Source organism: Vigna umbellata, chromosome 7, assembly GCF_029865625.1.
Source record: "Vigna umbellata cultivar VRB3 chromosome 7, Vumbellata_1.0, whole genome shotgun sequence".
NCBI classification, from domain to species: Eukaryota; Viridiplantae; Streptophyta; class Magnoliopsida; order Fabales; family Fabaceae; genus Vigna; species Vigna umbellata.
Window position 1 is genome coordinate 7,571,541 of NC_142171.1, and position 23,379 is coordinate 7,594,919.

The following is a 23,379-nucleotide window of genomic DNA, read 5'->3' on the forward strand; positions in this document are numbered from 1 at the left end:
ATTTCTCCCCGGAATACTCTTACATAACCCAATTCGTTTTATCCATTACATTCATCATAATTTGTTCTCAAAACCTCAAACTAAACCAATTGTAATAGAAATTCAATATGAAGTTGAATACTGAACAATAGCCTTCAACATAAAGAGTGAGATCGAGAGCTCTTCAGCTCACAAACCAATTAGAACTGAAAGAGTTATCATCAGAGCTATGAAAGAAACCGAAAGGAATAACACTCCATTGTAAATAACAGAACCGAATGCTATTTACAAGATGAGCTATTTCATTAAACTGACCCCTGAGAGTTCAAACCAAACACCAAAAAGCCTAGGCCGAGTACTAAGACTCTAGGCCGAACACCACTGATAGAGACCGAACACTTTATAACACCGAATACTAATAACAGACTGAATATTATGAATAAACCGAACGCTATTTATACTTAGTCTTTAATATGAAACTAAAATTAAAGAGGCCGAGCGTTGGGTTTAAGACCGAGCACTATTGAGAGAGAACCCGGTTTATGACCAAGCACTAATAAGCTTATAAATGAAGGAATATACTCTGAATTTAATTACATATAAGTTGGTTCCAACAAAAGTGGGACATAAGTTTAAGAACTTTTAAGAAGTTATTAAATACCTTGACTACACTGATTGTAAAATATAAAATGGGAAAACTAAACATAGACCGAACACTTCTTTCACAAGTTTACTAAGATAAACCGATCGGTCTTCAATTGCTTCTTCCCAAATGAAAGATTAAGTCCAGACCGAACGCTCAAAGGGAACCGATCGGTCAATGATGACCTTCAATGACAAACATCAATTTTTACAGAGAACTACAGACCTCGAATTTATCTTTATATCAATCATTTCCTCAACATTTCTTTTCATACATTCATATAGCCAAAACATGGTAATAAACATACTTCATAATCATCCAATAAGCAACCAAACCTGCCAGCATTCAAAGCAAGAATCAAAATTAAATTATATAAGCTTCCTTTACCTCTAATGCTTAACCGAGAGCTCACATCTTTGCAGAGAAAAGCTCACCACCAGATTTCTTTGGAGACTATGGTTCACGATTTTATAAACTACCCCGAAAGACAAACCAGAAATGTGTTCAGAAAGTGATAAGAAACTCATGCAACTAGGAACTTGGTTTTCATGTATAGGAAAAACCATACGGCTGAGGGAGAGATGAACTTACCAGCTCAGAATGAAAAACTGATCGGTTCAAACGGAAGCCCTCGATGTAAGATCCTTGAAAATATTTGTAAGTTAAAATGTAAGATCCATGAAAAAAAAAATATTTATAATAGTAAATTTTAACATTTTATTAGTAATAATAATTTTAATGGATAGAAAAATGTAAATTTTTGGATATAAAGTTATAGTAATTTTAGAGGGAGAGCTTCAAATTTTTGATAATTTATTTAGGATTTTTTTTAGAAATGTGAATAGTAAATAGTAAATAGTAAATAGTGAATAGTGAATAGTGAATAGGTAAAAAAAAAATATTAAAATAAATTATGGAAGAGAACACTCCACGTAGAATTAATCATTCAGAGATAAAAATGGTGAATAAAAAATAATTTTTGAATAGTAAAAATGAATAGTAAAAGTGAATAGTAAAAATGAATAGTAAAAATGAATAGTAAAATTTTTGGCTATAAATAGCAAAGGGGGGGAGGCTGAAGATTTACACCAAAATTCTAGAGAAATTGTGAGAGAAGAGAGTTAGAGGAAATTCTAGTTAAAGAGAGGAAATTCTGAAAGTTTCCGGAGAACGGTTTGAGAAGAGGAAACTAAGTCTGGAATAGAGGTAAGGGAAGCTAACTTTGAGTATTTCTTTTTGTATTATCTTGAGTCTTGAATATGCTATATTTTTCTTTTGTCTGATTTTAAATCTTAAATATGGAGTATTTTGTTTCTGTATGATTTTGAATTTTAAATGAGAATATGTTTTTTTTGTGTGTTAATATCCAAGTGTGATAGTTGTAAAATGTGATATTGATTATGTTATGTCAATTGTATGTTATTAGTGGTTTATTTTTGTATTTTGGAAGGATTAGAAATTGTCTAACCGGCTCTGCCAGATTCAATTTCTTGTTTCCCCAAACATTTTATTGTTTTCCTTATTTTTTTATTGTATTTTGGAAGGATTAGAAATTGTCTAACCGGCTCTGCCAGATTCAATTTCTTGTTTCCCCAAACATTTTATTGTTTTCCTTATTTTTTTTATTGTATTTTGGAAGGATTAGAAATTGTCTAACCGGCTCTGCCAGATTCAATTTCTTGATTTCCCAAACTTTTTATTTCCTTCCGTATTTATTTTATTACATTTTTGGAAGGATTAGAAGTTGTCTAACCGGCTCTGCCAGATTCAACTTCTTGTTTCCCCAAACTATTTATTTCTTTACTTATTTATTTTATTGCATTTTTGGAAGGATTAGAAGTTGTCTAACCGGCTTTGCCAGATTCAACTTCTTATTTCCCCAGACATGTATTGTTCTTGTTATTTAATTATAATGTATTGATGGATGGATTAGAAGTTGTCTAACCGGCTCTGCCAGATTCAACTTCTTGTTTCCCCATGAATTTTTATATTAAGATTATTTTTATGATTGTCAAATATTGTATTCTTCTATGACCATTTATAGTAATGTTTTATTATTGTTAATTGTTTATAATTATCTTGTATGAATTCTATTATGGATGTTTATTGTGATGATTTTATTGAATGAGTTTGTTGGCTGAAATTAATCTTGTTGGAAGGTTTGGAATAAGGGTTCTGTAATAGCTTGTATATGGGTATTAAATATATATACAGTGTTTGAGGTTGTTGTGAGAGGAAGTAAAATTAGGCATTTTAAGATTTAGAGCATAAGAAAACAAGGTAGATAAATTAAATAAACAAATTGTTAATTATTGAAGGCCTCCCTTTGTTGGTAGGATAGAGGAACCTTAAAAACCTGAGTTGGCACATCCCTGATCATAGAGCAGCCCTGGCCTGGTCCAGTCAGTTGTGACTAGTCATATGTGCTAGCGTCGAAGGTGAGTTTGATGCGTTCAGACATCTGGGTCCTCTCCGGTGACCAATTGAGGTAAAGAAAAATCTCTATTAGGATGAAAATAAAATAAAACAAGTTGATTGTAGATGCATAATATTATCATGGTAAAAATTTCATATATATTTTATTTATCATTACATTGAGCCCAGACTTTAATATGTAGTTCCTAAGATATGTTGATGTATTTTGGTTGATCCATGATCTTTGTTTGGTGAAAATATGTTGAGTTATACTCGTTATGGGCAAAATGAGTTTATAATATGAAGCATGATATCTGGCAATATGTTTAATTTATCGATACCAAAACGGGTTATTATGAATTCATGATTAAAGAATGAACATGATTGAGTTAGGTGGATAAGAGGGTATGAATTGTTGGTTTTTATGAAATGTTGGAGTGGATATGAGAAATCATTACTTATGAAATGATGTTTACTACCGGGAGTAGTATGTTCGAGTTATACCATGAGAGTTTGGTATGAGCAAAGTAACACCTGAGGTTTATGGAAGCAGGCAGAGAGGGGTCTGACCATAAGGCTTCACAAAGTAAGACATAGTATGTAAGTGAGGCTTAAGGAAGCAGGCAGAGAGCGGTCTGATCATAAGGCTTCATGAGTAAGCATGGTACACTTGTAAGATTTATGGAAATGAGAAAGATGATTTTGATAATGATGAATTAATGACATCGGAATAATGATATTTTATCAATTGCAGAAATACATGATTTTAATATTTTTGTTACAAGTTTAATGATTTTATGATATGGTTGGCTTACCCTTATTTGTTTGTACTATGATCATATAACTCATGTTATATGTGATTAGATAATGTTGCAGATGCGGTTGAAAAAGCTTAGAGATGAGAGAGATGCGGGGAAAAAATTTCAGGGATTTTTGTAAAAAGAATAAATTTGTATTGGGAAGATTATGTTGTGTAAAATTTATAAGTTGAAATTTCAATGGTGAAGACTATATTGTTTAAAGTTTGTAAGTTTGGTATTGTACTTTGGAGTAATTGAAATAAAGTTTGATTGTTTATATGAGATATCAAATTAATTTAGTCTCTACTATCAGTAATACCCTTTAAAATATTCGGGTGTTACACTCGACGCCGGGAGAGTTCAGACGGGGCCTGAGTGGTGATCGGAAGAAGAAAAATGAGAATTTCTTAGAGAGAAGGTGGAGAAGATTTAGAGAGAAGGAGGAGAGAATGGAATCTTCAGAAATCTGGGAAGAAGGGTGCATGCAGAAAATGACACAGAGTTTGAAATTTGGCATTAAATACTGCCTTCACTAAAATCGAACGACCACTCTCCTACAGCGACCTGTTTTCCACTATCTGAAATTCTAACTCTTTCTCCTTGACACTTGGCTTCCACTACTTGGGGTTTTTAGTGGGTTTTTAATGGGTTCTGACATTCCCCCTAACTACAAAAATTTTCGTCCTCGAAAATTAAAACTTACCAGAAAACAAGTGAGGGTACAAGCCCTTGATGACATCTTCCAACTCGCAAGTAATGTCACCTATCTTCTTGTCCCAGACCACTTTCAATAAACTGATGGTTTTTCCCCTGAGTTGTTTGGTTTGGCTATCTTTAATGCTAACGGGTTGCATCTCTACCGAACGATCTTCTCGGATCTGAATGTCCTCTACTTCTAGCACCTGAGAAGGATCGACTATATACTTTTTGAGTTGAGAAACATGGAAAACTGGATGAAGGTTGGATAATTGTAGAGGTAAGGATATCTCGTACGCAACCGGTCCTATTCGCCTTAGAATCTGGTAAGGACCGATAAACTTGGAAGACAGCTTCTTAGACCGAACGGCTCTGCCAACGCCAGTAGTTGGATTCAGCCTAAGGAACACATGATCTCTTGTAGCGAATTGCAAAGGCCTTCTTCGCTTGTCAGCATAGGACTTCTACCTACTCTGAGACGCTTTCAACCTATCTTGAATTAATTTCACCTTCTCGGTTGTTTGCTGAGTGATTTTCGGCCCAGTCAACACCACTTCTCCCTCTTGAAACCAACAAAGTGGCGTTCTACACTTTCGGCCGTAAAGAGCCTCAAAGGGTGCCATTCCATTGCTGGACTGAAAACTATTGTTGTAGGTGAATTCTACCAACGGTAGTACTTTGTCCCAAACTCCTAAATGATCCAAGACACATGTCCTCAACAAGTCTTCAAGTATCTGGATTGTTCTCTCAAATTGACCGTCCGTTTGAGGATGATAGGCTGAGCTCATTTGTAACCGACTCCCCAATTCTTGTTGAAGCAACTGCCAGAACCGAGAGGTAAATTTGGGATCTCGGTCTGAAATAATGCTAGACGGAACTCCATGTAACCGAACGATCTCCTTGATGTAGAGTTGAGCTAACTTTGTCATAGACATCTTGAGGTTGACAGCAAGAAAGTGTGCACTCTTTGTTAACCGATCCACTATAACCCATATTGCATCATGGTTCTTTACCGTACGGGTTAAGTAGGTCACGAAGTCCATAGAGATGTTGTCCCACTTCCATTCAGGAATTTCCAGCTGCTGAAGTAGACCGCCCGGTCTTTGATGTTCTACCTTTGCTCTTTGACAAGTTAGACAAGAAGATACAAACCGAGCCACGTCACTCTTCATTCCTGACCACCAAAAGAACTTCCTAAGGTCTTGATACATCTTAGTCATGCCTGGGTGCATGCTAAGACGACTTTGATGTCCTTCCTCAAGAATTATTCTCTTTAACTCCCCATCATTAGGAATACAAGTTCTACCTCTGTATCGTAGGAGACCGTCCATTCCAGTATTGAAATCCTTTGCTTTGTTTGTACCTATCAAGCTCAAGATCTTTTGCAGATCCTCATCAGCCGATTGCTTCTCCTTGATTCGGTCAAAGACATCACTGGATATTCTAAGAGTACAACACCTTATGCCGCTCGGTTCTAACTCGAACTGCAACCTTAAGTCTCTAAAACTCTCAACTAGACTCAATTCACGAACCATCATTACCCAGACATGAACTGTTTTTCTGCTCAACGCATCAGCCACTACGTTAGCCTTCCCGGGATGATAAAGCAGTTCAAAATCATAATCTTTAAAAAACTCTAGCCACCGCCTCTGCCTCATATTCAATTCTTTCTGATCAAAGAGATACTTGAGACTCTTATGATCACTAAAAACTTGGAACTGTGCTCCATACAAGTAATGCCTCCATATCTTCAATGCAAATACCACTGCTGCCAATTCAAGATCATGAGTAGGGTAATTCTTCTCATGTACCTTCAACAAGCAACTACCTTCTTTTCTTGCATATGTACACAGCCCAAACCTTGGTGAGAAGCATCACAGTAAACTTCGAACGGTTTGGCAGTGTCCAGAATAACCAAGACTGGAGTACTCGTCAACTTCTGCTTCAGTTCTTGAAAGCTAGATTCACAGCGATCGGTCCATGCGAAAGGGTGATCTTTTCTGGTCAGCTGAGTCAACGGCGCTACTATCTTTGAAAATCCTTCAATAAACCTTCTATAGTAGCCGGCCAGCCCCACAAAACTCCTTACTTCAGTAACCGAACGAGGCCTCTCCCATTCTAACACAACTTTCACTTTAGCCGGGTCCACTAAGATACCCCCAGCTGATATCACATGTCTCAAAAACTGCACTTCTTCCATTCAGAATTCACACTTGGAGAGTTTCGCATACAATTGCTTTTCCCTCAGTATACCGAGCACTATTCTCAAGTGTTCTTCATGCTCTGCTCGGTTCTTGGAGTAATAAGGATGTCATCTACGAAAACGACCACAAACTTATCCAGGAATGGTCGGAAAATACGATTCATGTAATCCATAAATATGGCCGGAGCATTGGTAACTCCGAACGACATCACCACATATTTGTAGTAACCATACCGAGACCTGAAGGCAGTCTTCTGAACGTCTTCTTCCTTAACCAATATTTGATGATATCCTGACCTGAGATCTATCTTTGAAAATATGGTAGCTCCATTTAATTGATCCAACAAATCATCAATCCTTGGCAAAGGGTACTTGTTCTTGATTGTTAGCTTGTTCAATTGCCTGTAATCAACACAAAGTCGAGAGTTGTCATCCTTCTTCTTAACAAGCAGCATAGGGGCTCCCCAAGGTGATGCACTTGGCCGAATGAATTGCTTATCCATTAACTCTTCAATCAGCTTCTTCAGCTCGGCCAACTCCGTTGGAGACATTCGGTATGTCGCAATAGAATCTGGTCCAGCCCCTGACACCAAGTCAATAGAAAATTCCACTTATCTTGGAGGAGGTAATCCTGGTACTTCTTCAGGAAAAACATCCAGGAATTCTGCTATAACCGAACGATTTTTACTCTTCACCTCTTGTACCGAACGGTTTAAACCTTGCTCTCCTTCAATCACTGACAAGTGAAACAATATTAGGAAACAACTGGCGCCTTCCATGATATCTTCCCTTAGTTGACCGATCGTTACAGAAAATTCTTCCTCTTCATCAGAAAACACTAACTTCTTCTCTCCATTATCAATAAGAATGTGATTGGCAGTGGACCAATCCATTCCTAGAATTACCTCTAAATCTTGTAGAGGTAAGCATATGAGGTTCACTTTAAATCTACGCCCCTCAACTTCAATTGGACATCTAATACATATAGTAGATGTCCTAATCTCTCCAACTGTTGGGTGATGACAAATTTATGAACACCGAAAAACGGTGCCAAAAACTTGTTTAACAATCGGCAAGTATGACCGAATCGTATCAAGTAATAAAACTAGGTAAGACCAAGTATCATTTTCCTAAAGGACTCACGACCTAGTTAGTTATATGATTTGTTGATTATTTGAGACTTGTAAACAATTGATTGTAGGTTTTAAATGCAAAAGACAGTAATTAAACATGTATGCATGAATTTGATCAATGGAAAAGAGGAAAACAAACACTTTAATGAATTAGATGGATGAGTATGTTGTTGGGGTTATCAATTTCATCTTGTTCACTCTCATACATTTTAGGAATTCATCATTCTTTTCATCAATTGCTAATGCCACTCTCTAAATCACCTTGCAAGAAGGCCTATCCTTAATTACGAGTTCATACAATTCCTAGCATTCCTAGTAATTAGTTCTGAAGTGCAAGATCTTAAAGGCAACCAATATGCTATTGGGAGAAATTCCCCGGATCTAGATTTCCCCGTACGTTCCCATATCGACAAAATCAATAATCATGACAATGAATGAGTTAAACAAAGCAAGCATTAAGCAAAGAGGAAAATCCCTAACTAAAGATGAAAGAAAGCATGTATCTTAATATAAGATGTTAAAACAAATTCCATATATGAGAGTTTCACAAGACTACATTGATTCCCCAACAACAATACAAGGTTTAGTTCACCATATTCATGGTGAAACTAGATGAACAATAATGAAAGAATGAAAGAGATAGAAAAACCCTAGAAAGAGAAGAGGAGAGCCGTCACCATCTCCCAATCTACCCCCAAGGGGTGAAAAGTGTGTTTCTGCTTCCTCCCAGCCAAAGATACAAACCCTAGGACGTGCAGGTCCTTAAATAGGGCATAAAAATAACATAAAACAAGTCCAAGCCCATAAAAACAAAGAAAACCGGTCCAAGCCCACTTAGAATGGCGCTCAGTGGTATTTTACCGCTGAGCGTTAATAGCGCATGATCCATTTTGCCCCCAGCTGCTGTTTTTGCCCCTCAGCGGTGAATTTGGCACCCGAAAAGTGCTGCTCAGTGGTATTTTACCGCTCAGCGGAACTTTTTCTGTATTCTGGTTGACTTTTCAGCATTCTGATTGACTGGTTGACTTTTCTGGTTGACTGGTTGACTTTTCTGGTTTCTGGTTGACTTTTCAGCATTCCAATCATTCGGTACTTCAATTCTTCTTTCAAATCATTCAGTTAGCCTAAAAAATCAAGGGAATCTTGCACAAAACCATTAAATTAACTTTTTACTCTCTTATTCACAAAACTAAAGCAAAAATATGAGTTCAAGCTAGTTTCTAAGTCTTAAAGGTTGCTTTTCGTATCAATTTTAAGCATAAAAATAACGGTTTTTCAACCGTTATCACAACCCCAAACTTAAAACTTTGCTTGTCCTCAAGCAAACAAGATGTAAATCAATCTTCCATCAATCCATATAATGGTTCACCACATTCAAAAATCCTTCTTTCAAGACGAGTAAATACTCAATTTACCTCATCATCAAGACTTCAATCAAGATGTACACATGCTTTTAGTGATCACTCAAACACATACTATCCAACAAATGCTATTTTCATGAATGATCAATTAACTAAGCAAAGATGTTCTTATGTGTTCATGGAATCTATCCTCACTAGATAAAGTGTTTCACTCAAACACACAAGTGTATAGGAGATATTCACTCATTCACTCTACTATTACAATGTCACATGAATCAACTTTGCCTTTCATTTAACCATAGTAAAAAACACTTACAAGCACAGATCATCACAAGGACTTTTCAATGGCTTATAATGTGGTTGGGTTAACAAGAAAATTGGTTTTTCTAGATCACAAAACCCTTGAGTTAAGAGAATCATATAAACACAACCATTCTTACTTATTCCCAACTTTCCTTTGCATTGAGCTTTGCTTTTTCTTCTCTTTTCTTTCTCTTTTTCTTTTTCTTTTCACATACTTAGTTCTTAGCTCTTAGCTCAATGCTTTCAATTTCCCTTTCATAACTTCCCAGCAACCCCAAACTTGGACATTTGTCAATACCACAAAATATTTTCTACTTAACTCAAGGTAAAGCTTTTCACAAGGGGTTTTCAAATTATGTTCAAAGCTACGGGTTCAAATGATAGAACACATAGTGCTCTCTTTTAGTGGGCTAAATTTGTGAATTTGGCTAATAAAAGGGTTACCAACAAATGGCCTTGATCATATGATGCAAACAAGCAAGTAATTCAATCATAGAAAACCTGGGCAAAGTCATTCATGCTTTCACACTAATAGTATTCAACAATAACAACTCTGGAGCTCAAAACCTCACATATAAGCTCATTCACATTCTACATATAACATCCTGCTTAGAATCATAATCACAATCACAATATCTTGCATTTGTTCACAATGCTTGTGAACCACCTGTATAAGCATATAATGTGCACATTCTCAAAGATCAATCAATATCAAAGCATCATTAGGCATTACTTATCAAACAACAATCATAAGCAAACCATCATAACAGACAAAGTTTCCAATTGAGTACATCAAATCCTATTCTAAAAACAAAAGTGATTGATAAAACAAATCCTACTCTAGTGCTTTGAAAAACTCAGCCTCATCAATGATGCTCTCTCCCAACCCCAAACTTAGATGGAAAACTAGTGAGAAAGTGAGTGGAAGGGATATTTTCTAAAGAGGAATGAAAGGAAAAATGTAGAGAACCTTTAGAAAAGTGTTTAGGAGTGTGTGTGCAGAGAAGAATCTGAAAATAGAGGCCAAAGCGTGACTTAGGGTATAAAAATACCCTAATGGGCTCGGGTTCCGCTAAGGGGCAACCTAAGCCCATTTTACGATACCACCGCTCAGCGGCACTTTTGTGTTGTGCTTTTCTTCTTCCTAGCTTACCCTAGGTGCCTTCTACTCATGCCCCTCACTTGCTCCCTGTAATTAATTTCTCAGATCACTCAAACATTCAATCTCTATCATGCAACTAAAGCAGAATCAAAACAAATAATACAGATAAAATCAATCAACTGGGTTGCCTCCCAGGTAGCGCTTGTTTAACGTCACGAGCCTGACCCAAAATCCTCCAGCACCCTTCAGTAGATGCAAATCTTTCTTACCAACACCCATCAGTAGGTGTATACAAACATAGTATCCTTCAGTAGATACTCTTTCGCCTAACATCCATCAGTAGATGTAAACCCTGTAACAAACTTATAACAAAAACAAAAATACCAAAAAGTTCAAAATTACATCACCAAACCAAAAATTAAAAGTTCTTAAATCACTAGGTTGCCTCCCAGCAAGCGCTCTTTTAACGTCACTAGCTTGACCCAATAAAGCTCAAGTTCCTTCTTCTTTTTCTTCTTCTTTCTACTGAACTTCTTTAGAAATTTGATCAAACCAGGAACCTGTTGCAATGTTTCAATCATAGGAACTTTAATCTCCAATTTCTTAAAGATTTCCATGGAGCACTTAAATTTCTTATCCTTCCTATGATACTTCTTTGGATGACGAAGAGGTTTTTCATATGATTCTCTCTCTCTTCCTCTCGTCCTCTTTCTCTTTTCTCTCACTTTCTTTTTTTCTTTTCTTTTTCTACTCACTTTCTCAAGCATCACACAAATTTTCTCTTCTTCTTTCTCTTCTCTCTCTTTTCTCTCTTCTTTTTCCAACTCAACTTTTTCAACATTTACACTCACTAGCACTTCACAATCTTCCCTGGGGTTAACCTCAGTATTAGCCCCACAATTCTTGTCAAGCCTTTCTTCCAACTGCTTAGTAATTTGACCCATTTGAATCTCCAAATTCTTAATAGTAGCTTCAGTGCTCTTTTGAGTAGATTCAGTTTTCTGTATGAACTGATGAAGAGTTTCTTCCATCCTTATTGATCTTTCATTAAGTATAGAAATTTGTTGCCATAAGGTTGGTTGTTGTTGTTGCTTGTGAAATTGCCCTGATTGTCCAGCTTGCCCACTTTGTCCTTGACCAATACTTGGGTGTGGTTTCCACCCTTGATTGAAGTTCCCCTGACAGTATGGAAATTGATTGGCCATGGAGTTAACATCCTCTAAAGCTTCCACTGGAAAGGCGCATTGACCATTGATATGATCACCACCACATAATTCACACATCTGTGGTTGAACCTGTGCAACCGTCTTTAACTCTTTTGGCAGTTGTGCAAGTATCTTTGTGAGATTCTCCAATTGTTGAGTTAGTATCTTGTTCTGAGCTAGCAAGGCATCATTAGATTGCAATTGTAGAACTCCTTTTTGTTGAATAGGAGCTCCTCTTTCACTGTTCAGCTCATTATCATTAGTAGCCATGTTTTCAATTATTTCCGTAGCTTCCTCTGGAGTCTTCCATTTGATATTGCCTCCAGCTGAGGCGTCAAGCATCATCTTGGTTTGTGAACAAAGACCTCCAAGGAAGATTAGGACTACTTCCACTTCATCAAATCCATGCGTGAGAGTCTTTCTTAATAGGCTTTTATATTTGTCCCATGCATGACCTAGTGATTCCTCCATGTCTTGCCTGAAAGATGAGATCTCTTGCTTTCCTTTGTTTACCTTGGATTGTGGGAAGTATTTGTTCAAGAACTTTGTCACCACAGCTTCCCACTCTGTAAAGCTCCCTTCTGGAAAAGAGTTCAACCAAAGCTTAGCGTTGCCTCCTAATGAGAATGGAAACAGGATAAGTTTGATTGTTTCGTCAGGCACCCCATTTATATTCACTGTATTGCAAATTTCATTAAAGGTTGTGAGGTGCTCATATGGGCTTTCATGAGACAACCCATTAAATTGATTACTCTTAACCAGCTGGATCAACGCTGGTTTCACCTCCATGTTGGCTGCATGGACCCTCGGTCTTGCTATGCTGTTAAAATGTTGAGGGCCAACCACATTGGTGTAATCTGCAAGAGTCCGTCTAACATTATTATTCTCCATCTTCTCAATGTTATGGTGAGAACCTTGTGGCAAAGGTTGTAAAAGATCTTCCGAAGGAGGGAAAAGTTCTCTAGATGTACGGATTCTTCTCCTACGTCTTTCTCTTCTAAGCCATCAAGAAGAGGTTTCGAGGTTTTCTTGCTTCTAGTTCGAATTGCTTCCTGCATACACAAGAAAACAAGTCCCTAGAAAAATTTGTTAGCACAAAAAGATAGAGAAGATATAAAATAAGAGATAAGAAGATAAAAGATAGAAAGATAGATGATAAAAATAAAAACAGAAAAATAAAAACAGAAAACAGAAAAAATAAAAATAGAAAATAAAATAAAATAAAATAAAATAAAATAAAATAAAACAAAATAAAATAAAATAAAAACCGAAAAATAAAAACAGAAAATAAAAACAGAAATTCAAATTTCAAAATTAAAATTCAAGTCAAAGATAATCAATAATCATACAAATGAACTAGTTAAACCACGAGTCCCCGACAACGGCGCCAAAAACTTGATGACAAATTTATGAACACCGAAAAACGGTGCCAAAAACTTGTTTAACAATCGGCAAGTGTGACCGAATCGTATCAAGTAATAAAACTAGGTAAGACCAAGTATCGTTTTCCCAAAGGACTCACGGCCTAGTTAGTTATATGATTTGTTGATTATTTGAGACTTGTAAACAATTGATTGTAGGTTTTAAATGCAAAAGACAGTAATTAAACATGTATGCATGAATTTGATCAATGGAAAAGAGGAAAACAAACACTTTAATGAATTAGATGGATGAGTATATTGTTGGGGTTATCAATTTCATCTTGTTCACTCTCACACACTTTAGGAATTCATCATTCTTTTCATCAATTACTAATGCCACTCTCTAAATCACCTTGCAAGAAGGCCTATCCTTAATTACGAGTTTATACAATTCCTAGCATTCCTAGTAATTACTTCTGAAGTGCAGGAGCTTAAAGGCAACCAATATGCTATTGGGAGAAATTCCCCGGATCTAGATTTCCCCGTACGTTCCCATATTGACAAAATCAATAATCATGACAATGAATGAGTTAAACAAAGCAAGCATTAAGCAAAGAGGAAAATCCCTAACTAAAGATGAAAGAAAGCATGTATCTTAATATAAGATGTTAAAACAAATTCCATATATGAGAGTTTCACAAGACTACATTGATTCCCCAACAACAATACAAGGTTTAGTTCACCATATTCATGGTGAAACTAGATGAACAATAATGAAAGAATGAAAGAGATAGAAAAACCCTAGAAAGAGAAGAGGAGAGTCGTCACCATCTCCCAATCTACCCCAAGGGGTGAAAAGTGTGTTTCTGCTTCCTCCCAGCCAAAGATACAAACCCTAGGACGTGCAAGTCCTTAAATAGGGCATAAAAATAACATAAAACAAGTCCAAGCCCATAAAAACAAAAGAAAACCGGTCCAAGCTCACTTAGAATGGCGCTCAGCGGTAATAGCGCATGATCCATTTTGCCCCCAGCTTCTGTTTTTGCCCCTCAACGGTGATTTTGGCACCCGAAAAGTGCCGCTCAGCGGAACTTTTTCTGTATTCTGGTTGACTTTTCAGCATTCTGGTTGATTGGTTGACTTTTCTGGGCTAGTTGACTTTTCTGGTTGACTGGTTGACTTTTCTGGTTTCTGGTTGACTTTTCAGCATTCCAATCATTCGGTACTTCAATTCTTCTTTCAAATCATTCAATTAGCCTACAAAATCAAGGGGATCTTGCACAAAACTATTAAATTCACTTTTTACTCTCTTATTCACAAAACTAAAGCAAAAATATGAGTTCAAGCTAGTTTCTAAGTCTTAAAGGTTGTTTTTGGTATCAATTTTAAGCATAAAAATAACGGTTTTTCAACCGTTATCATTGGGGTTGACACCACTAGATCCAACTACATCTCACTCTCGGTCAATCTCAATTTCTCGACACATGCCTTCAAGATGAAGGAATGTGTTGCCCCCGAATCAAACAAAACACAACATGGCAGTCCATACAAGAAGCAAGTGCTGGTGATAAGTGTACCTGAGCTTGCCACTTCAGCTCCTATTATAGCATAAACCCGACCGACCGCTTGTGCTCGGCCACCACCTCTCTGTTGAACTCTTCCAGCATTCGGCGGCCTCATCACAACTCTCCTTTCCATATTACACTCGCTCTCCAAATGGCCATTCCTCCTACACCGAGTACAAAACTTCCCTCCTACAAATTGAGGACAGGAAGACTTGTAGTGAGGTCCTCCACAGTGAAAACAAGTCACTGTTCCTTGTTGTCCAGACTGACCGACAACAACTAATGACTGAGAAGGAGACCCACTAGAGTTGGCGGTTAGTGCAGGCCGAGAATAAGGGGTCCTCCTCTGACCCGAAGTGTTTCTTGAAAGGATAGGTCCTCTAGCCGTCTGCTGTTGTTGCTTCTTCTGTTGTTCCACCTCTGAGATATTCTTCTCTAATACTTTAGCCCTTTCAACCATGGCAGGAAATGACTTAATACACAAACTTGAAATCAGCAGTTTGAGATCACTCTTCAATCCATTCTCAAACTTACGACACTGTCATTCTTCACTTATAGCCATGGTATTAAATCTGACTAGATGCTTAAACTTGTTGGTGTATTCGAATACCGACATACCTTCCTGCTTTAGCTGAAGAAACTCAACTTCCTTAGCGAACCGAACGCTATCTGGGAAGTACTCCTCATAGAACTTACTCTTGAAAACCTCCCAAGAGATGGGAGTCTGGTTGTCTGTTAATATCATCTTCATGCTAGTCCACTAGTGACTAGCCTCCCCAGTCAACAGATACTCGGTAAATGTCAACCTATTGTCATTCGGACACCTCTTGGCATTGTAGATCCTCTCCATATCACGCAGCCACTGGTCGGCCTCATCAGGAAGACACTTCCCATTGAACTTAGTAGGGTGATGTTGAAGAAAACTCTCCAAACTCCACTCGGTTTGATGAGTTGTCGAGGAAGATGACACTCCAGCAGTATTCCTAGTGGTTGATAATATCTCCATTAACTGCCTTTGAGTTACTTCGAATTTTGCTCTTGCAGCTTCTAAACTTTGCAATGCCACCGTGTTCTGTTGTACTAGAGCAGCGTTTTGCTATTGTAGAGCCTCTATCATTGACTCTAGCAATCTAGTGTTGTCAGGCGTATCCCGATTGGTAGGTTGAGGAGGAGGTCTAGGAGCCATCTCTTCTCTGATAAGCAGAGAAAAAGAACCATCAGTTCAATTCAAAGAGTCAAAAACTACAAAACCGAACACTAAGTACACAACAAAAGCTTAGCATACTCATAACCTACAGTATTTCTAAGGAACAAAACTGCTCTGATACCATTAATGTAACATCCCAAAAATACAGTGAAGAACCATATAATAGAATAATCACATTCATAATATTACATATCAGTTTCACATATAAAGGAGGTATGGTTATGGCCGAACGGCCTTACATAGTCACAGTGAATTTGCAAACCTTACAATCCTACGACCAAGACCAAACGGTATTCGAAATTACTATACCGAACGATTCTATAATACAAATAAAATAGAAGTTACAGTAATAACCGAACGATTTACAAAATAACTTAGACTGAACGGTAATACAAAGAAGATCAAAGACTGACCGAACGGTTCTAATGTTCCGTCTTCACTTCCACCTCAACCAATGTCTCTTCCAATGCCTCTTCCAGCAGCTCTTCTCCTTCTGCTCACATCCACACAGATGATCATTGCAACAAGAACAAAGACAGACAAAACAACGAAATAGACAAGACAGGAAAAGGGTAAGCTTATGTAATTTAATTCATGGATCAAACATTTTTCATATCACACAGATTCCACCCGATCAATGGTACAAGATTAATCATTCATTATTGCATGCAAGAAACCAACATTTGACTCTGACCGTTCCGACTGTATGAATTCTGTGTAGCTACGACGTTTGTGCACTCAGGTGATGTAGTAACTGGGATACCCTCAACAGCTGCCACCCGAGTTTAATCTTTTCCGTCCAAGTTAACCTTATGGACTAGGACCTCCTGCCATTCACAGACACGACTTACCCTTCTCTACGTGAGAAGGAGTAATCACGGAATATCAGAATAACGCCAGCTAAGCTTTATCCACATTCATACTTTACCATTCCAATACCATTTCATGAGATATTCCTCCCCGGAATACTCTTACATAACCCAACTCGTTTTATAAATTACATTCATCATAACTTGTTCTCAAAACCTCAAACCAAACCAATTGTAATAGAAATTCAATATGAAGTTGAATACTGAACAATAGCCTTCAACATAGAGACGAGACCAAGCACTAGGAGTGAGACCGATAGGTCTTCAGCTCACAAACCAATTAGAACCAAAGGAATTATCATCAGAGCTATGAAAGAAACCGAAAGGAATAACACTCCATAGTAAATAACAGGATTGAATGCTATTTACAAGATGAATCATTTCATTAAACTGACTCATAAGAGTTCAAACCGAACACCAAAAAGCCTAGGCCAAGTACTAAGACTCTAGGTCGAACATCATTGATAGAGATCAAACACTTTATAACACCGAATACTAATAACAGACTGAATATTATGAATAAACCGAACGTTATTTATACTTAGTCTTTAATATGAAACTAACATTAAAGAGGTCGAGCGCTGGTTTTAAGACCGAGCACTATTGAGAGAGAACCCGGTTTATGACCGAGCACTAATAAGCTTATAAATGAAGGAAAATACTCTGAATTTAATTACATATAAGTTGGTTCCAACAAAAGTGGGACATAAGATTTAAAATTTTTTAAGAAGTTATTGAATACCTTGACTACACTGATTGTAAAATATAAAATGGGAAAACTAAACATAGACCGAACACTTCTTTCACAAGTTTACTAAGATAAACCGATCGGTCTTCAACTGCTTCTTCCCAAATGAAAGATTCAGTCCAGACCGAACGCTCAAAGGGAACCGATCAGTCAATGATGACCTTCAGTGACAAACATCAATTTTTACAGAGAACTACAGACCTCGAATGTATCTTTATATCAATCAATTCCTCAACATTTCTTTTCATACATTCATACAACCAAAACATGGTAATAAACATACTTCATAATCATCCAATAAGCAACCAAACATGCCAACATTCAAAGCAAGAATCAAAAGCAAATTATATAAGTTTCCCTTACCTTTAATGCTTAATCCAGAGCTCACAGCTGTGCAGAGAAAAGCTCACCACCAGATTTCTTTGGAGACTATGGTTCACGATTTTACAAACTACCCCAAAAGACAAACCAGAAATGTGTTCAGAAAGTGATAAGAAACTCATGCAACCAAAAACTTGGTTTGCATGTATAGGAAAAACCATACGGCTGAGGGAGAGATGAACTTACCAGCTCATAATCAAAAACTGATCGGTTTAAACGGAAGCCCTCGACGCCGGGAGAATTTAGACGGTGCCTGAGTGGTGATCGAAAGAAGAAAAATGAGAATTTCTTAGAGAGAAGGTGGAGAAGATTTAGAGAGAAGGAGGAGAGAATGGAAGCTTCAGAAATCTGGGAAGAAGGGTGCATGCAGAAAATGGCAGAGAGTTTGAAATTTGGCATTAAATATTGCCTTCACTAAAACCGAACGGCCACTCTCCTGCAGCCACCTTTTTTCCACTATCTGAAATTCTGACTCTCTCCTTGACACTTGGCTTCCACTACCTGAAATTTTTAGTGGGTTTTTAATGGGTTCTGACCATTTATATTTATTTGTCTATTTATTTTGGAGTGTTTTAACTTTTTTATTTATTTATTTGTCTTTATTATTTATATTTATTATATTTAGTGAGGTATTTATAATTTCATTTTTATTTTTTGCCAATTTATTTTATTTAGTGAGGTATTTACAATCTCATTTTTATTTGAATTTATTTGTTTATTTATTTTATTTAATGAAGTGCTTTTAATGTTATTTCATTTTCATGAATAGTCTTGAGCATAGATCATCGTGCAAATATAGTAATTTTGTGCTTTAATAATTTTCTGATATGATGTGATTTAGTTATACTGTCTTGTAAATTTTTGTGATCTAAGAAATTGAATTAATTAGTCTTGAGCATATTACCGCCACGTAAATATAATATTTTTGTGCTTTAATAATTCTATAATGTGATGTGATTTAGTTATACTGTTGTGTAAATTTTCATGATCTTATAAATTGAACTACATTCAACTCATCTATCTAAAATTTATGTTTCTGTAGTATAATTAAAGCAATTTGAATCTAGTTTGCTGTTTGCTGTTTCTGTGTCAAATGTTATAAATAAAACCAGTTTGCTGTTTATTTATGAAAATGCATGTAATCTGTCCGATTTTTATTCTGTATTTATAAGTAAATAATTTGATACTTATGAGTTCACAAATGGATTTTTGGGTATGAAAATGTAGGTTTAGGATTAAAAATAACCTCATTTAAAATTTTATATGAAAAGTTATAAATAAAACAAGTTTAACGTTTTATTATGAGATGCTGATACAAAAATTTCGTTTTTTTGGTTATTGTTCTGAATTCAATTTTTTGTATTGATACTATTTTTTTTTACACTAATCTTGCATTATTGCTTAGTTTAATTAATATATTAGGGTTTTAAATGTAAAATAGTTTTATCCAATTTTCTACATGTATATGATTGATGTAAAGCATATATGTCAAATCAATATATTTATGAAAGATAAAGTTAATAGTGACAAATTGTGTGTTACCTTATCATGATTTCTAAATCATTTATGTGTTGAGTCCCCTAATGCTTTGATAGCATAAATGTGTGAACGAATGTGTTGTTTTTTCAACTTGTCTTTTTTATTGTTATTTGGTTGCTTTATTCTAGTGTTTATGGCTAAAGCATTTGATGTTTGTTTGTCTCCGTGTAAGTGTTATATTAGTTATAATTAGAGGTACGCATGTTAGAATCAAACTTTTTTTAGCCGTGTTTGAACTATATTCAAAGTGGTTTCTTAAGCAGTTAATTGTATTAAGAGGTAGCTTGGTTGAATAGAAGGTTCTTAGAGTGTTGAGTTTAGAAGACGAATGTCTCTTGACAAAGAACTCTAACAACTATGTTTGGACTTGCTTTAAAGAGTTTTTAGAGTGTTGAATTTAGAATACAAGTGATTCTAAACAAAGAGCTTTATAAACTAGTATTTGATGTTGGTTTCTTAGATTGTCGAGTTCAAAATATGGGTGTTTCTAAACAAAGAGCTATAGGGACTATTATTCGATTTCATGTTTGTGACATAGTACTAGTAAATAAATATTGCAAGATAATATGACATGTTTGATTTGTTTTCATGTTAACTCATCCTTTTGTTTGTTTATGTTTGTGTTTGACTGCGATGATAATGATTTATTATGGGAGCTCAAGTAAAGATGTATAACGGTTAAGAGTGAGAAGAATTGAGATAATAGAGTTTAAGAATTATCTTTTGGATGGTGTATTTTATTCTACTACAATAAAACTTGATGTAAACAAAATGATTCTTGTCATATATGAAATTTGAATAAGTTTGATATATAATAAAAAAAATTCTTATGTAAATTATGGTTAGAAGTAAATACTTGTGTTTCTAGCACTAAAATTTTGTAATGTATAGTTATTTTATTGAGAATTTAAGTGATTGAAACTTGATGAGTTATCATAGGCTTAAAGTTATTAGGGATAGAGTTTGAGTAAATTTGTGAATTGATTTTGACATGAAATTAAAATTGAGATGATTCTCAATGCATGAAAATGAAGTTCATGAAATGTAGTCTTGAACATTGTAAATACTTTATGTTAAATTTCAATTACACACTAACTTCGTGATAAAAATACAAAAGGAGATTTTTTGTGTTTTTGTAAACATTATTGTCAAATTGAGTTATAGATTACAAGAGTTATAACATGTTGTATAAATTTCTTAAAAAAGAACTATATTTATCACTTGCTACATCGCAACTCATGCACTTGTTATTTCATGCTAACTCTCATGCACTTGTTATTTCATGCTAAGTCTCTCATTCTTAATATCGTCCTCAATATAACCTAAACATCTCAACATATAACCTAAATATCTCGGATTCTTGAAAATAATAAGAAATTTATAAATAACTATGTAATCAATATTGTATTTTCATTTATTTTTAATATTCACGTCTAATAAATTAAAGTGACATTTCTGTTAGCTTTGAGAAAAATTGTTTAATTTGATAGAATTTCTTTGCTTCGAAAATAGTACTAAGAAAAAGATTGATTTTCTACTCCATTTTTCGATAGAGTGAAAAAATTTAGCTTGAGAAGAAATAGAGGTGAAAACTAATGTTGACTTCCTGTTATATTTATGATTGAGCAAAACTACAAAAAATCAATATAACAATTTACAACTTTTATACAAACTTAAACGGACAAAACGTACTATAATTTACTTAACTTGCACTTCATTAAACTCATAAATAAATTCATGATAACTATAAGAAATTAACTATTCTCATAAAATATCGTCTAATGATTATTGCCATTGACAAATAAAATTGGTTTAAACGCAACTCAGTACTATCATTAATAGCTTCATTGAACTTATACTACCCAAAAGTACTATAATTTACTCAAATATAACTTGCTCATTGAACTCATAAATAAATTCATAATAACTAAAAGAAATTAAATATTCTCATAAAAAATCATCACTACTACAAAATGATTATTTTACATTGAGAAATAAAATTAGTTTAAATGCAACCGTTGTAGGCAAAAGTATAGTGATATTTTTGTAATTACAATACTATCAAAAAATAAATAGCTTTCCTTACTTTTCTTTTAACATGCTAAATCAAATTTAAACTCTCAATTTCATTACTTTAACAATAAAATTAAACATATACATAAAAGACTTTGATAAATAATCTAAATGTAGTCTCATGTTATCTGACAAAGAGAGATTTACCTTAACCTCCAAAATTAATACATGCGAAAAGAGGATAAAGAGATATTTACTAAAAGACGAGTTATAATTAGACAAAAATGTTATATTCTCTATATCACTAAAATGGGTTTAATATAAGAAAAGATGAACAAATTCTTCACTATTTTATAAAAAGATAGAGAAAAAGTACTTTAAAGAGATAATATTTGTTTATAAAATAAGTTTAAATCATATTTATAAGCTTTTCAATTTAATTAATAACATATTCATATTTTATCTTCTTTAAAATATTTCTACTTGTAACAATGTAAATACCTTACAACAAAACAAGATTCCTACGTTTCATAATATTTATAACAATATATAACAAGGTTCATACATTTTATGTATAATTTTACTTTTAACTATATTTTAAAATAAAAAAGATAAATATATAGAAACCATCTCTACAGACAAATTATTAATTTCTTCAATATCATAACACATTACAAATCACATTATTATTTTTATTCTTTTTTATGTTCATTCTTTTTCTCATTTATGTGTCGAAAACAACTTTTGTTTACACTCCTTTCTCTCTCTTTTTTTTTCCACTTCTCTTTCAGTTCTACTATTTTGTTTTATCTTCTCTACTAAAGAAAGATTAAAAGGCATGCGTGAGTTTTAGGGGTGACATTTTAATTTATTTTCTTTATCTATTTTCATACTCTCTTTTTTTTTACTTTTTTTCATTTTTAATTAAACACTTTTAATATTATTTTATTTATCACTTCTTTCTTTCTCGTTTACCAAATAAGCAATATGTTTAGTTTTTAAAAGGCTTAATACCCTATTTTGTCTCCAGTTTCGCTCGAAAATATCAAATTAGTTCATCCTTTAAAAAATGCATCAATTACGTTCTCACTTAATAAAATTTGCATCAATGAAATCCCTTCCGTTAAATTCGTACAAACGACGTTAATTGAGGCTTAATAAATTAACGCTGTCTGTACGGATTTAACGGAAGAGATTTCATTGATGCAAATTTTAGTAAGTGAGGACATAATTGACGCTTTTTTTAAAGAATTTTCGAGCGAAACTGGGGACAAAATAAGGTATTAAGCCTTTTTAAAAATATAGCTGAAGAGAGTGAATATAAGAAAACGAGAGTGTTTTTAAGTAGAAATAAGAAGGATGAATGTATTATAAATAATTTAGTGAAATACAAAAAAAAAGGCTACACAGAAAATAATTATAGCACAATTAATTATTATAGTGCATAAAAAGCAAATACGATGTAAATTATGCTTCACCGTCAATGGTGGAATAATAAAAGGTTGACTAAAGTTTTTAAATTTAAGTTGTCCTTATTATAATAACAGCAACAAGAAATTCTATTACTGATAAAATAATAATAGCAAACAAGTAATATAATAATATTTATTTATTTTTAAATCAAACAATGTTAACAAAATTAATTCTCAATCATTTTCACCGATTTCTTTATTTATTTAATTTCTTTTACCAAACACCCTTAAAATAGTCAACACACAACAAAAAGGCATTTAAACTTTGGAGAACTTATCTATTGATTGTTGGGAACCATATAAACAAAATACTTGCCTAAAATTATTTCTTGCCTGACCTTGTTTTCTGAAGTATTGTTATTACTTTAATAGAAAGGATACGAA

The 23,379-nt window shown here is 34.6% G+C and overlaps 1 protein-coding gene across 1 annotated transcript; it reads right to left on the minus strand.

The window, feature by feature from the left end:
* Window positions 1–14,647: 14,647 nt before the first annotated feature.
* Window positions 14,648–15,517, minus strand: LOC148195076 (uncharacterized). Its single transcript, XM_088095078.1, has 2 exons — window positions 15,377–15,517; window positions 14,648–15,238 (listed from the first exon to the last, which is right to left on the minus strand). The coding sequence occupies exons 1-2, from the start codon at window positions 15,515–15,517 to the stop codon at window positions 14,648–14,650; spliced, it is 732 nt and encodes a 243-aa protein (XP_087951204.1).
* Between the last annotated feature and the right edge of the window lie 7,862 nt (window positions 15,518–23,379).